The sequence below is a fragment of the Cygnus atratus genome, chromosome 7, assembly GCF_013377495.2.
Source record: "Cygnus atratus isolate AKBS03 ecotype Queensland, Australia chromosome 7, CAtr_DNAZoo_HiC_assembly, whole genome shotgun sequence".
Classification (NCBI taxonomy): domain Eukaryota; kingdom Metazoa; phylum Chordata; class Aves; order Anseriformes; family Anatidae; genus Cygnus; species Cygnus atratus.
The window spans coordinates 31,136,206-31,150,184 of record NC_066368.1 but is presented as its reverse complement, the minus strand read 5'-3'; the positions used below and the strand labels follow the sequence as shown (position 1 = coordinate 31,150,184).

Genomic DNA, 13,979 nt, shown 5'->3' with positions numbered 1-13,979 from the left:
CATTACTGTTTTCTCCTTATTACTTTTCTTTTTAAGGACAAAGTTCACATTACCTGGATAGATTTTCATTCACACTGTTAATATCCTAATTGTCTCTGGGAAAAAAATATTAATAATAAATTACATCACACAGTAATAGGGAGTGATGAAAGTGTGGCTTGTTTACAAGAAGTGACTTACAAAAACACTATTCAGATGTTCTACATTTGCAGGAGAGTTTACAACAAAATCCATTCCACTCGTAAGCAAACAAACCTAAGGCATCTTTTTTAAAACCACCAGACCTGTAAATTCAGCCTGGCCTCTGAGATTCTTTGCATCTCATGAATCACCAGCAATAAAGCTCTGACAGGCCAAATGATGCCCACGGCAACATCTGTGCCACCTCATTGTTTACAGCAGCACACAGTCTATCTGACTGGAACTAAGCAAACAATTCTGTCTCAAGCATCATCAACAGGAAAGAATTCACCTCCCTAAGCTACATCTGCTGCGCAGTATTAGCAGGAAGACGAGTATTAGCAAGAATGCCAAAACCCAAAAGAGAAAATCAGTAAAGCGCTGTGCCAAATTACATGCCAGGAGCAGTCAGGTCTTTTAGTAAAGCACAGTATTTTCCACAATATCAAGTCACTTTTTAATAACAGCACTCCAAAAGGGGAAACTTAATTTGGCAACAGATAACTGGTAAGATAACACTAGACACTCTATTATAATGAAAATGTATACAACAATCTAGTTTTCTAGTGTGTACCTGATTCATCTGTCTACACAATACAAAGAGAGGTATAAGATTCAGTAGTACAGGTTGGGGAAAATCAAAGCTGTCTTCTTTTCTACCCATCTACAAACAAGATACACAACAGAGCTCATATTCTGATTGCAGAACAGTCATTATTACCCACAATAAATGGAACCTAAAGGAAACCAAAAGGATGAAACATTCATCATTACAAGATGAGTTAAATTCATCAACCCCTGAGAGAGAAGGGGTATTTTTAATAATTAACAAAACAAGAAAAGGCCTAAAGTAAGAGTGTCAAAACTGCCACATGTGAGATTCATAATCTACAAGAGACTTCTGATCACTAGTCCTGGACAGATTACAAATATTTTGGAGACAACAAAGTGATGCAAAGGTAAAAATATTTAGAGACTGTTACTACAATGATATTGTTCTGGAAATGTTCCCCGTACCCTGCCAGGATTTGTCCATAGAAAAAAAATAACTACATATACCACAGATTTTATACATGTCTATGCTTCCAAGCAAAAAGGTTTCTATTCTTCCAGTGCATAAGTACTGTACGAAAATTACACACAATATACTTCTATAGTCAGCTGCATCCTCATCCTTTGGTTCGTAAGAATAATGTGCTATCACAACTGACAGTATTTAAAGCTGGCTGTCCTGGTTTTGGCTGGGATAGAGTTAATTTTCTTTCCAGTAGATGGCACAGTGCTGTGTTTTGGATTCAGGATGAGAACAATGCTGGTAACACACCGATGTTTTAGTTGGTGCAGAGCAATGCTTGCACAGAGCCAAGGGTCACTTTTCAGCTCGTTGTGCTGCCCTGCCAGCGAGGAGGCTGTGGGTACAGCAGAGCTGGGAGGGGACACAGCCAGGACAGCTGGCCCAAACTGGCCGGAGGGATGTCCCATACCACCCCATACCCCGTGGCATCATGCAGAACAATAAACCAGGGCGGCTGGCTGGGGTAGGGCTGCTGCTTGGGGTCCACCTGGGCATCGGTAGTGCACTGTACGTCACTTGTTTTGTATATTCTTTTATCATTATTATTAACACTTATTTTTTTTCCTTCCTTTTCTGTCCTATTAAACAGCCTTTATCTCACCCCATGAGTTTCACCTTTTTTTTCAATTCTCTCTGCCATCCCACTGCAGGGTGTGTGAGTTGTCAGCTGCTTGCTGGGTTAAACCACAACGCTGGCTCAACTTGCTCTTGACTTGATTTAGGAGACAGCAACAAAACCAAAACCTTGACCCCAGTGCTGCAAGCGTCATTGAACAGAGGAACAGCTACCACCACCTATGCTTATGAGTAGCTGGAGGAGATGGGGGCTTTCAAACTTCAGTCGGATTGAAGAAAGTAAATGTCAGTATCATAGTTCAGACAGTGACGACTTTGATTTTATCTGGGAGCTCAACACAGGCTCTTTTCTATCAAAGAGGAACAAGGTTATATTGCTAAAGTATCCATTAACGTGGAAGCATTTGAGAGTGACTTAGAAGTGAAAGTGAGCTTTTAAAGCAGGAGATGCAAAGAACAAACACGTAACTTAGCAGGGCTGCCATCCCTAAAGGCTTTCAAGACCACTAAAATCGGAAAGCCCCCCCCTCCCTTTAATATCTTTGATACACCACATGGGAAAGAGTTGTAATTCAGTTACTGGAAATGCTGTGTGAACACAGAAAAGGATAATCTAGGAGAAACAAGAATCTGGGGTGGGAGGGGCTGTGTTTTCATCCTTATCAGAACAGCTGAGAAATAAAGACAAGTTGTTGTGAAAAACAGAAGCTCATGAAGTACACCATATCCACTGTGCCCAGTTTTCACAAGAGATAGGGTGAGAGTGAAAAAGAGGATGAGAATGAGCAAGTATAAAATCGCAAGTGAACATGCAAAGAGACAGCATATGAGCAAGCAAGAAAGCAAGCAAGGAAGATCTTTCAGCTTAATCAGATGAGATAAAAACAGCCTCTATGTGCTCCATTTCCAAGCTTGGCAAATCTTTCTCCTGCTGAATCATACAATCTTCAATCTGGAAAACATACATCACCATGCTGGACTCTCATGCCAAAAGGATTCATGTAAGTGACTTGTGGTCTTTAAAGAGTAACATTAAGGGCTAAATGGTGATCCTGTCTAGACCATGAAATCTAGCAGGAGTTAGTCTAAAGGACCCATTTTTACTCACCTTCTGAATAACCTGGTGGTTACTGCTGAGGACAGCATACCCTCAAAGCATAGCTTGTAGATTGTGCCCTGATACACATATCCCTTAGCACAACCAATTTTTTGCAGTTTGCACATTTCATCTTTTGGGACTGAACAAAACCAGGTGAAACAGGCAAATAGAAATGACTGTTCACGGTCAATGCTTCTAACAGATGATTAATTAAATACTGTATTCGTATTACACCTCATAGGCAATTCGCAAAGCATGATAAAGCCATCCAGCCAAAAAAAAGCGATTGCTATATGCAGTAACTGTGGCCATCAAATGAAATTTACAGTACTGTACCACACTGCACTTCGATTCATCATTTCTAAAGCAATTTGCAGATCTTGGCAAAATAAAGTTTCATTATTTTTCTTGTTTCAGAGCAAGATACTTTAGAGTTTTTGGTTTGTTTTTTGTTTTTTAACTCTCCTCCTGGGTTGACAGATCTTTTAACATGAAGAGAAATACATTACTGATCTGAAAACAAATCAGTTACTAGAGATTAATGTGCAACAACAGAAATTAGTAATGTCTTGTAAATGAAGTTAACATTTTGAAGGCCATTGCAACGGTTAGTGCATCGAGGACAATTTTCCTGAAGAAGTATTTTAATGTTTTTAAATTGAATGTGATTTTATTTTTTTCCAACTAACAAAAGTCATAAAGACATTTTTTTTTGTTTAACACTTTTAGTTAGAGTCGAAGTGTTTGCCTCCTATTATCCTGATGTACACATCACTTCAGAAGACACTATACTATCCTTCACACCTCCAGAAGGCTTTCTGTACTATTTCATCAACCACAGTGCTAAGAATTGCTGTTTACAAACATAAACAAAAGGAAAAAGAAAGTCAAATGGATATGGCTATTCCTGCAATTTTTGTTGTAAGTTAAAAGAAACGAAAAATTTTAAGGAAAATTATCCCTGATCTACCATACTACATGATCTAGAAGTGCTACAAGACTAATTAGTCTTATTCTATATTATTTTATGAAAACACAGTTTAAGAAGATAGTCAATTTGAACATGAGATCCTTTGCTCTAGATAGGAAAAGAGAAAGATAAACCCTTTCTAATATAACGTGAAGGATAAATGTAATATCTTAATTAGTTAATATTTAGCAGAGGTGTTGAAAGTATTTGTATTTTAATTGAATTGGTTTTACTTTTTAAGAGTTAAATCAATAACAACAAATACAAATGTGCCATATGCAGGGTCAAAGGATTCACAAACTCTGAAGGACCAAGCCAAAAAACCCTTGAGCCAGCACTGATAATGATGCTCTCTCAAAACCACAAAAAGAACTCCCCACATTACTTAAACAGAAACAGGACACAAACAGATACACTTTTGAGCTAGTGCTTTATTTTATTTATTTTATTAATCTTATTTATTATGCTTTTTATTAATTATTATGCTTTTTATTATTTTATTATTTTATTTTATTAAGCTTATTTATTATGCTTTATTTTATTCATTTTATTAAGTTTAATTTTTTCAAAGAATTTCAGCCAAAATGGAAAAAAAAGTCTCAAGAATTGCTGTGCCAGAGACTTCAAATATTTGCTCCAAATACCAAACAAAATCCATGAGTGTTTTGCATTGATACAGAACTTAAAGCCCTAAATCTGATTCAGCTTCAAATTAAAATGTCATTATCGTTAGATGTATGAAAACAGCCACTCATTTAATAAACACCTCAGCAAATCACAGCGCATCAAAGCGGAGGCAGTAGTCAGAGACACCATTCTAGTACACTGTTCATGCTTTCTAGACATAGATTCCAAAAAGAAAATCTGCTTTAGAAAAGAAGAACCAAAGCATTTAATTTAGAATCATTTTAGTGTCTAAGCTTATTTTTGTCAAGCACACACATTTCACTGGAAATCCCTCTTTCATTGCATCCCGTGCTCTGCTTTAGAAAAAGCAATAGATTAACTGCCTTTCCAGGAGACCCGCTCAACAGACCACAAAGCAGTTTACCACAAAAACCATAAAACACTGACAGGTTTGAGAAATGAAAATTCTGTATCTTTCTCAATTCCATTTCATTATCAGGCAAAGGAAGGTCACAAATTGATCTAATCCCTTCAACGCTGAATTTAACGGGTATTAAATACCTTTTAAAAACAGACAGTTGCCTTAAGTAATCCTCTTTCATTGTTTGTCACAGACACATAGGTGCCTGCCATTTATAGGGACATTTCTATTCCATCACTTGAGTCAGATAACACACTCTTTCAAACACAGGAAACAAAACAGCACAATTCCAAGTAAATGCTGTCAAAGCAGGTCAATGTTCTCTAGTTTTCTCTAATTCTTCAACAAAATTTTACTCCAAGCAAGAGTGAATGGCCTGTAGTAGTTGTTTACCGCATAGATATTTCAAACTGAATTTCCTATTTTGTCTATATTCACAAATCTTTCTCCAACAACATACCTCTCCAACTGCTGCATTAGCAGAGTTCATATCTGAATCAACAATGATAATGCAATGTATGCAGAAAGGCAAGTTTAAAAAAAAATAGTGTTCCTTTTCCATTCCTCCATCATAGCAAGCAGGAGATGAAATTCTTAGTGTTGAGAAGAACAGATCTGTTCAAGTCAAGCTGTAGCTAACTTCTCGAGAAGTTACAAATTTATTAAAAAAAGGCAACAAAAATCCATTTTAAAAATCGAACTGGAATGTTCTGCTCAACACACATCTATAGGTTTGGGGTTTGCTTATTTGTTCGTTTCACACTGTTTTCAAGCCCTTATTGAATTTAAGTTATTAAACACAAGTCCAAATAAAAACACTTAATCTTGTTTTACATTTAGAAAATATCTAACCAAAACCACTGTAGCACTTCCAAAATCCTTTTCCTTTTAGAGGAAAAAAGGAAATTACACTTAATTTCTTAATTTAAGAAGAGAGTTAAAAAAAATCTGCGTGAAACAAAGTCAATTTTGATGAATAGCTTCTCTAAGAGAAATCCATCAAAGCTGACCCAAACTCAGTACTTTCAGCCTCCCAAAATTCAATCTGTTTAATTCATTATTACTCCTCTCCCTTTTTACTTATAATCCTGCTGAAGTCAAAAACCTCAACATTCACACTAGACGCATGAGAAGGAAAGCACATTTCCTCCTGTCGTACAGAAAGACTGAAGCATTTAGACCCGTAACATCTTCCCCAGAGGTGAGGACAGACTTGAATCATGAAAAGGTTTGCAGCTGAAGAGTGGGAAAAGTACTTATTTCATTGCACACATGAGGACATCCATTAGTACCTCCACATCCAGGACAATTCTCTTCATATGAAGCAAAATTAGTTTAGGTAATTATTACTTAGCATTCCAACTTAGTCAAGTATCTTACTGAGTCAGAGAAAAAAAATAATCTTAACAGACAGAAATTAAGATCAGAGGACAAACAAGAACATTAAAAGGAAGAAAAAGGTTGTTTGCGAAGGAGAGAACCTCCCACCTTCAGCCCAACGTACACTTACTTGGTATGCTCTTATCAAAGACTGCACAGCAAGATGATCTTCAACAAGTTTTTCAGCTTTACTTGGTGTCTGGGCCAGGCCATGGCTTTGAAGAAATGACGCCTTTCTTTCCAACTGATCTGGTAGATGGGGATCATATGCTTGGCCAGCATTAGTATTACGGAAAAACAAATCCCAGGACTGGACATGTGTACAGAGGAGGAAGGAAGGAAGAAAATTTATTACTTCAAACAAAAGTTTCCATCAAATGCATCAGCTTCAAGCTGGAAATCATACCTCACTGCATTACAGTATTCAGTACGACTAATAGCCAGCAACAGGAGAGAATAAATACAACGCAAGATGAAAGGTCTGTCTTGTCCTGACTGTCTCTATAACATCGTAAGCAATGACATAGAACAGAAGAGAATATCCCGAGTTGGAAGGGACCCACAAGGATCATGGAGTCCAGCTCCTACATATGATATGCTGCTCCACACCTCTGTAGCAACTCCGTATTTTCATTTACACAGAAACTTTTTTGTCTGATCTCTTACACTGAGCTTGTTCAGTGGAAAACTCTCCAGCACATTTTACTCTCCAGCAAAGCATCTTGGTACATTATTCATTCACACAGCTCTTTTTAACTGATATGTTTATTCAAGCAACCAGTAATGGCTATAATAAGTATGCTGGCTGGTAAAGAGCTATCAAGCCTATAAAACTGAAAACCCTAATAAATGAAATTAATCCATTCCTGTAATGATACTTAAAAGAATTCATGATACTTCAAGATACTCAATGAATATGCTAACTTTAAACCTGTCTGTAAGGGCCTTTCTTGAAAAAACTGTTGAAAAGCAATTACAGCTGTGCTGAGGGAGGCTTGTGGTCTCCAGTCCTCTCCTGACTAGCTCAGGATACCTTACTACTAAAGAAATTATGGCCCTGGTTTCAGTTGCAGGTCCTAACTTTTATTCTGTAATACACATTACAGAAACTGAATTACAACGAACGGAAAATCCTTGAATTTCCCTTCTATACTTTTACACAAGCCACTTAAAGTATTCATTGTTTTGATTCCTTTGTGTATTCTGTAATGTAATACTAATTACACAACAGAAAAATATTTATAAAATTGTATTTTCATTAATAAAGTCTTCATACAGAAATTTCTACAAGCTTCAAGGCATTCGGGAACACCACGAGGGGGCCAGCCTACAAGGGCAAAGCCTCACCCAATCTTCCAAGCTTAAGTTGTAGAAGCTGGGGGGACATTGAACCTGCGTGCAAGAATTTCATCATGAATATGAGTCCAATGCCAGAGAAAAACTCTTTGAAGACACCTCTTCTGGTTTGTCATTAATATTAAGCTGCACTGCTACAAATACGCTAAACATACTTACTTAATCACACTCCCCTTATTCAGACCCAATCTAAACACAGCCTAATTTTTATATGCCTTGGCAAATCAAGGCAGACAGATCGTGCTTGGTGGTCAGTTTGAGATATACAGATGAAGAGTTCATTCTTCCCCCCTTATCACTTACGCTTATTTCATATTTTCTTCTTCACTTGACGCATCACCAGCCACAGTTAGATTAGAAGTCTGAATTTACAGAACATCCCATAAATGGTCTACAAGACAGTTAGTGTAAATGTATTGCCCCCGGTATTCCCTCTTACTCTCTGTTAAGAACCGTTTTTTCACTCTATGCTTACACAGCACCTCATCTGGGAGTTTGCAGCCCGCAGACTGTGGTAAGCAGACGCAATACCTTTGCGTTACAAATAAGGCTACTTAGACTGCAGGAATTACTTTAGCAATACAAAGTTATTAACTTTCATTAAATTAATAGCTTCCAAACACACATTTGGAACTGTGACAAATCTGACATTTGGTGTTCATGGAAAGTTTTAATAAGGAATACGTTTTGGTTATCTTAAGGTTCCTTCCTCAACTTTTCGAACCATCGTATACATGCATGCAAGGATGATCATAATATTTTTTTGCTGCGTCAAAAATTTTTCATTTAAAAAAACATTTTCATGTAAAAGTTATCACAACACAGTCCCACAAAAAAAAAAAAAAAGAATATTAAACAAGTGGTCTACTAAGACAGTTGCTAACTAAACCCAAGGAGACTTGCCCAACAGGCTACCTGTTCAAGAACAAGCACAGGACCCTTTCTGCATGCAAACTCACAAATACAAAGAAATACCTTCAAAATGTTTACACCTGAAGATGCAGCCAGCCGGGACAGAAGGAACCCACGCTATTTCTTCTTATTGCATTTTTGAACTTATTGATTTGTTGAGCCAGCTTGACATTTAATCAGAGGGGAGGGAAAATACATCAATTGGCTACAGAAAATTAGTTTTTTCTAGACACACATCCATCAAAGCCTTTAAAAATTTCTGTAGTGTCTTTCAAGATTGATACCAGATTATAGTCTTCAAGTCTTGTGTATCAATGTCAGTCTTTGGCAACAGCATTTACCAAGTGACTGAACAGCCAGAAGACAAACTTGGTCTCACAGCAAACCTAGAGCTTCTCAACTAGTCAAGTTCTTTAAAAAATGGTAGAGGGGACTTATAATGGAAAAACATATCTGTGGAAAAAAAAAATATGTAGTGGTACATGATACATTGCCCTGTTTGTGTTTTTTTTTTTTCTTCTGTCAGCAAATCTCTGTTGTAGTTAGATTTTAATTTCCCAATTAATATAATATAATTCAAGTGATTAAGTGGCAATATTCTACTCCTATAATAAAAAGTGTTACATTTAGAATAACAAGCAACATATTAGTTATCTTGATGATTTTTTTTCTATTGACATTGTAATACTTATCAACCGCACTGAAGATAGCAAAGCCTTAGAAGACATACAGTGAGCATCACTGCATCATTTAAAAAAAAAAAAGTCAAACAAAAAAGCCCACCTTTTTTCCAAGTACATACAACAAGGAAGTGATTACACACTCATGGTAGAGTGGCTCCATACGGGATAATATGGTAGCCATTATGTACTCAATATCCAACCATGCAGTTTTGTAATTAATCTTGTGATAGTAATAACTGAGCCTTGTCAAGCTTCTCCCTTATGATCTATGGCCCTGACACCACAATTCAAGCAGAAATAATGATGCCTTTCTCAAAGCCCACATCATTTTACTCTGATTGTTGTTTTGGCTGCTTTAAGAATAGGAAAATTCAAAAGACAAGGAAGAGCAGGAAATCATCAGGAACTGATTCACACAAGGAATAAAAGCTCCTATGGAAATAAATGTATATCCTAGACATATAACCACAGTATATAAAGAAAGGAGACATTCTTAGGAAAAGCACCAATAGTAGCACTGAATGTGGTTATATCCATGTGATAGTCATATTTCAAACAGTAGTTTTAAGTAAGCATACATGGGAAGACATGCCTAATCAATTCTTCTGAGAGGGAAATAATTTGAGTAGCCTTGATTAATTGTAGTTTCTAAGCAAAAATGAATAGTGTCACTTTAAAAGCCCAGAAAAAAATAAAGATTTTTCATCTCATTAACAACAAGGAGGTACATCCCCACTGATAAGGGGATATCCACGAGGAAAAAGAGGAAAGAGAAAGTAAGGTCTAAAAGCCCAGAACAAACTGGGTCTCTAAGCAATGCAGGACAATGAAATATGAGTGGCCTGCAGAGAGATCCAAATTATTAATGATAACCATAACCAACACCACACAAGGTGCTGGTGTCTCTGACATTGTTTTCTAATACCTCCAACACTTTCTGTAGCAGAATGACAAAATGACACCCTCACCTAGCATCATACAACTATGGCACACATTTTCCTTATTTTTAAGGAAAGAGAGTGACTGCAGTTCTCAATATTTTACCTTTTTTTCTATTTTCTTTTTAAAGGCCAAATTAAACAATTTCTGTCAACAAAAATTAGGGGGATGGAGAGCTTAGTTTTTAGCTGATGAAATACAGTGGTTTTGAAGAAACTGAAAATTAACTTTACTGATGAAACAAAGTAAGAAAAACAAAGATGATCACAACACTGTTCTCCTCCACCACCCAACTGAAAAAAAAAATTTATTTCAGGAAGAATAGCTGTAAAGGCATTGATGGTATTCATCAATCATATCCTTTTACACCTCAAAAACCTGTCAAACAATGAGTTTACTTCAATTCATTACTGCTGTAATTATATTACGTACACTAAACCTGGAAAAGAATTCACACATACTTAAAATGCATCTTGAATCAGTGGGGATCCACTCCCTAGGCCACAACCTATTCCACCAGCATGTTTACATTCCTCTGTCCGTTCACTCCCAACAATTTATCAGTTGCTGTTCAACCTACAAACTGCATTACCTCATCCCGAAGGTGGCAAGACCGCCAGAGAGCCTTTTGGTGGGATTTTAGCACTTCCACCCATCCCTGAGCATGAGAAAAGTAAGGAGCAGGTCCCGGGAGCCCAGCAGCTCAACACAGGGTGCCTGGGGAGGGCCGGGCCCTTCAGCACCCTGGGCAGCTCCGGCAGGGCTCGGCTCAGCCTCACAATGCCAGGGGACTTGGCCGCTGCAGAAGGTGCTCCACTGCAAGGGGTCTGAACAAGCATGGTCCTTCCTCCTAAGGGAAAGGGAGCTGACATACACTGATGCAACCTAAAATGGAGATGTCACCCTGCACAGACCTTGTGCGTGAGTTTATCCACTGCACTCACAAGTCAAGGGCTAAAATCAATCTGGACCACCAAGAGCTGGTGAGGATGTCTCAAATTAAATCTATGCATTCACACAACGTACTACCTTACTCTGCACTGGCTGGGAATTTCACTGGCAGCTACGTGAAGAAGAACCAAAGATGGGATGAGAGAAGGAGCCACCCCTGGAGAAGGTCTCTAAGTTCCAAGTTAAGGAACAGTGCAAAAAAATTGGTATGTGAACAACCACATTCAGTCTTCAGAGTCGCTGCTGGATTTGTTACCTCCCAACAGAGCTAAAATCATACACAGCATCCAGAAGAAAGTTCCAAAACTGCTAATGTTGGCCCCCTTTTTTCTCCTGAACATGAGTCACTTCCTCACTCTCTAGACAGATTATCAGACTTAGAGCAACAAATTCTAAGTGACATTTGATATATGCGCCTCAAGAATAAGGCAACACACAACCAATTTGGCAAAATATTTTGGGCACAATTCACAATGCTTCTGTAGAAAATGGCTCATCTGTTTCAGAATTTATCAGACTTCTCATCAACCACCTAAGTTAATATACATGTATCACCATAAGAGAGCCTCGCTTGTCAGCAGAAAGCTTGTTAAAAAATAAAAAACAAGTCCATATATTTTGCCCTTAAGATAGGAATTTAGCAATAACATTGTCAAAAAAAATGCAAACCACTGAAGTAGCCTGGAGAGAGAGAGAAGAATTCATTTCTCAAGATACATGAGAAGGTTTTTCTGACAATTTCAGATTCAGTTTTAAGGTTACAACTTGCACAGTTACCTAAGAAGTTGATTGTACAGTTCACTTAAGACAGTTTAGAAGTACCAACACGCCATTTTTTTTTTTTTTTTATAACATACTCGCTGATATAACCCCATTATGAAAACCAAAAAAATTAAAAGTATTTTATTTCTTGGATCTTCTTCAAGGTGTCATTAATTACTTATCTGTCTGCTTTAACAGCCTTTCCATGGAAGAATGCTGAAAGTTTCTGAGTCTAGTGTGGACTTCTCATTCTTTCACCTGAGGTCACCATACCCGTGCCTCCTCTGTACTTTTTTTTTTTGCTGTAATATCACATCTTAGAACAATCAATATGTAGGAAATTAGTTTCACAGTTTTCATTTTGCACAAGACTTTCTTCTGGACTTTTTATAACACAAGTTAAAAACAGAAAAATCAATTCCACTCTTAACCTAATAGTATCATTTACAGTTAAGTTTTAGACTTACCTTATGTACACTTTTCGGGTTTTCAAGCCATGCATAATACATTTCCTCCACATAATTCGAATTACTCCCACTCAGGAACGGTTCTGAGGTTCCTGATGAAACATACCGTTGGTCATGTAAAAACACCCTTCTGGCTATATCTTGCTTTTGCAGAAGTTTAATGCCATGCCACTTCACCGTAGCCGCAAACAACTTCAGATGACTCATGTTTGTTTATTTGACAGAAGATCCAAGCCTATTAATAAGACCAAAAAAAAAATTTAATCAGAAAAACAGCAAATGAATTTCAGACGCATTCAGTCTCAAAGAGAAAGCTGAAGTTTATGGCTAGAGCGCTCTTCAGCGAAGCTCCGGCCTAGGCAGGAAGTTATTTATCTTCAGCAGAGAGGCCGTTCATTCTATGGCTGATTGCTAAGCTACACAAAAAGCAGTGGACCTGCTGCTGCTGGCCATCCCCACGTCAAGCAGTTCGCCTCGCAGGTTCTGTAAGCGATCACATCAGCCTGGTTTCTAAGGCAATCACGACACCGCTTGTACCGCATGCCCCCTGAGCCCAGGTTCCCTGCGAACGAATGGCCCTGCCAACCATTGACTTCTCAGGAGCTCCTGGCAACTGCAGCTTCTGTTGCTCAGCTGAAGAAAGATGTGACCTTTTAGGAAGCCAAACCAGGGTAGCTTCAATAAACAGTTCCAATCACAAATACAGTGGCTGAAAAAAGCCTGCTGCCTTAAAGTTAGGCCACATGCAATGATGCTGACAAAATAATTAAATACTACCAATAATGAGCGTTAATTAAGTCTTCATATTGACATGAATTGGTGTTACCTTAAGAAAAGGCTCAGTTTCATTTTCTCTCCTAACTCGCAACATTTAACTCATCATTTTAATGACCTCTTACTAGCTTTTTAACAAAAAAGCAGATTCCTTATAACTTTGAACACAATGAAAAGAAAAAAAGGGTGTGAATCTTGGAAATGCTGAATACCATCAGCTTCAGCACTAGCAAAGGGAATCAAAGCTCCCCTTGAGAATAAAAAGAACATACGTAGCTTACTGACAGACCAAAAATAGTCTAATCCTAATGCTGAAGATGCTAAAATTGCAAAAGAATAACAGTAACGTGAAAAGAAATTATTCTTTTCACATTCTCCATGGTGCCCAGATACATGGAAATTATTCTCCCAAGGAAGTATCACCAAAATCATATAAAGGAGTATGCAACCCTCCTTTAAACAAACAAACAAAACCCACCTCAAAACCACGTGCTCTTCTCTCTCCGCTTGGTGTTCTCACCCAACCGGCAAGGGTTAGGCTACTAATATGCTGGATCCTCTACACATCAACATTATTTCCTGTCTACCTGTATTCACTTGTCATTTCCCATTTTACAGATTTAAAGCTTGACTTCCTCCTGTCCCAACACGTTGCCTATGATTAGGGCTCCTAGTCAACCACGGGGAGATAAATATCAGCACTGGTTTGAAATCAGATTACGTCCTGCAACAGCTCAGAGCAACTGGGACAATAGATTTAAAAATGTATTGTCTACATACATAATTCTCTCTAAGACATAATCGCAC

General features: G+C 37.8%; 1 protein-coding gene across 1 annotated transcript in view; it reads right to left on the bottom strand.

Moving 5' to 3' along the window:
• OGDHL (oxoglutarate dehydrogenase L) overlaps window positions 1-13,979 on the bottom strand; it is a 56,933-nt gene that overhangs the window by 39,989 nt on the left and 2,965 nt on the right. The window contains exons 2-3 of the mRNA XM_035538297.2: window positions 12,399-12,633; window positions 6,459-6,638 (exon numbers count right to left, since the gene is read on the bottom strand). Coding sequence (XP_035394190.1) covers window positions 6,459-6,638; window positions 12,399-12,605 — 387 coding nt within the window. The 5' untranslated portion in view covers window positions 12,606-12,633. The remainder of the gene's footprint in view (window positions 1-6,458; window positions 6,639-12,398; window positions 12,634-13,979) is intronic.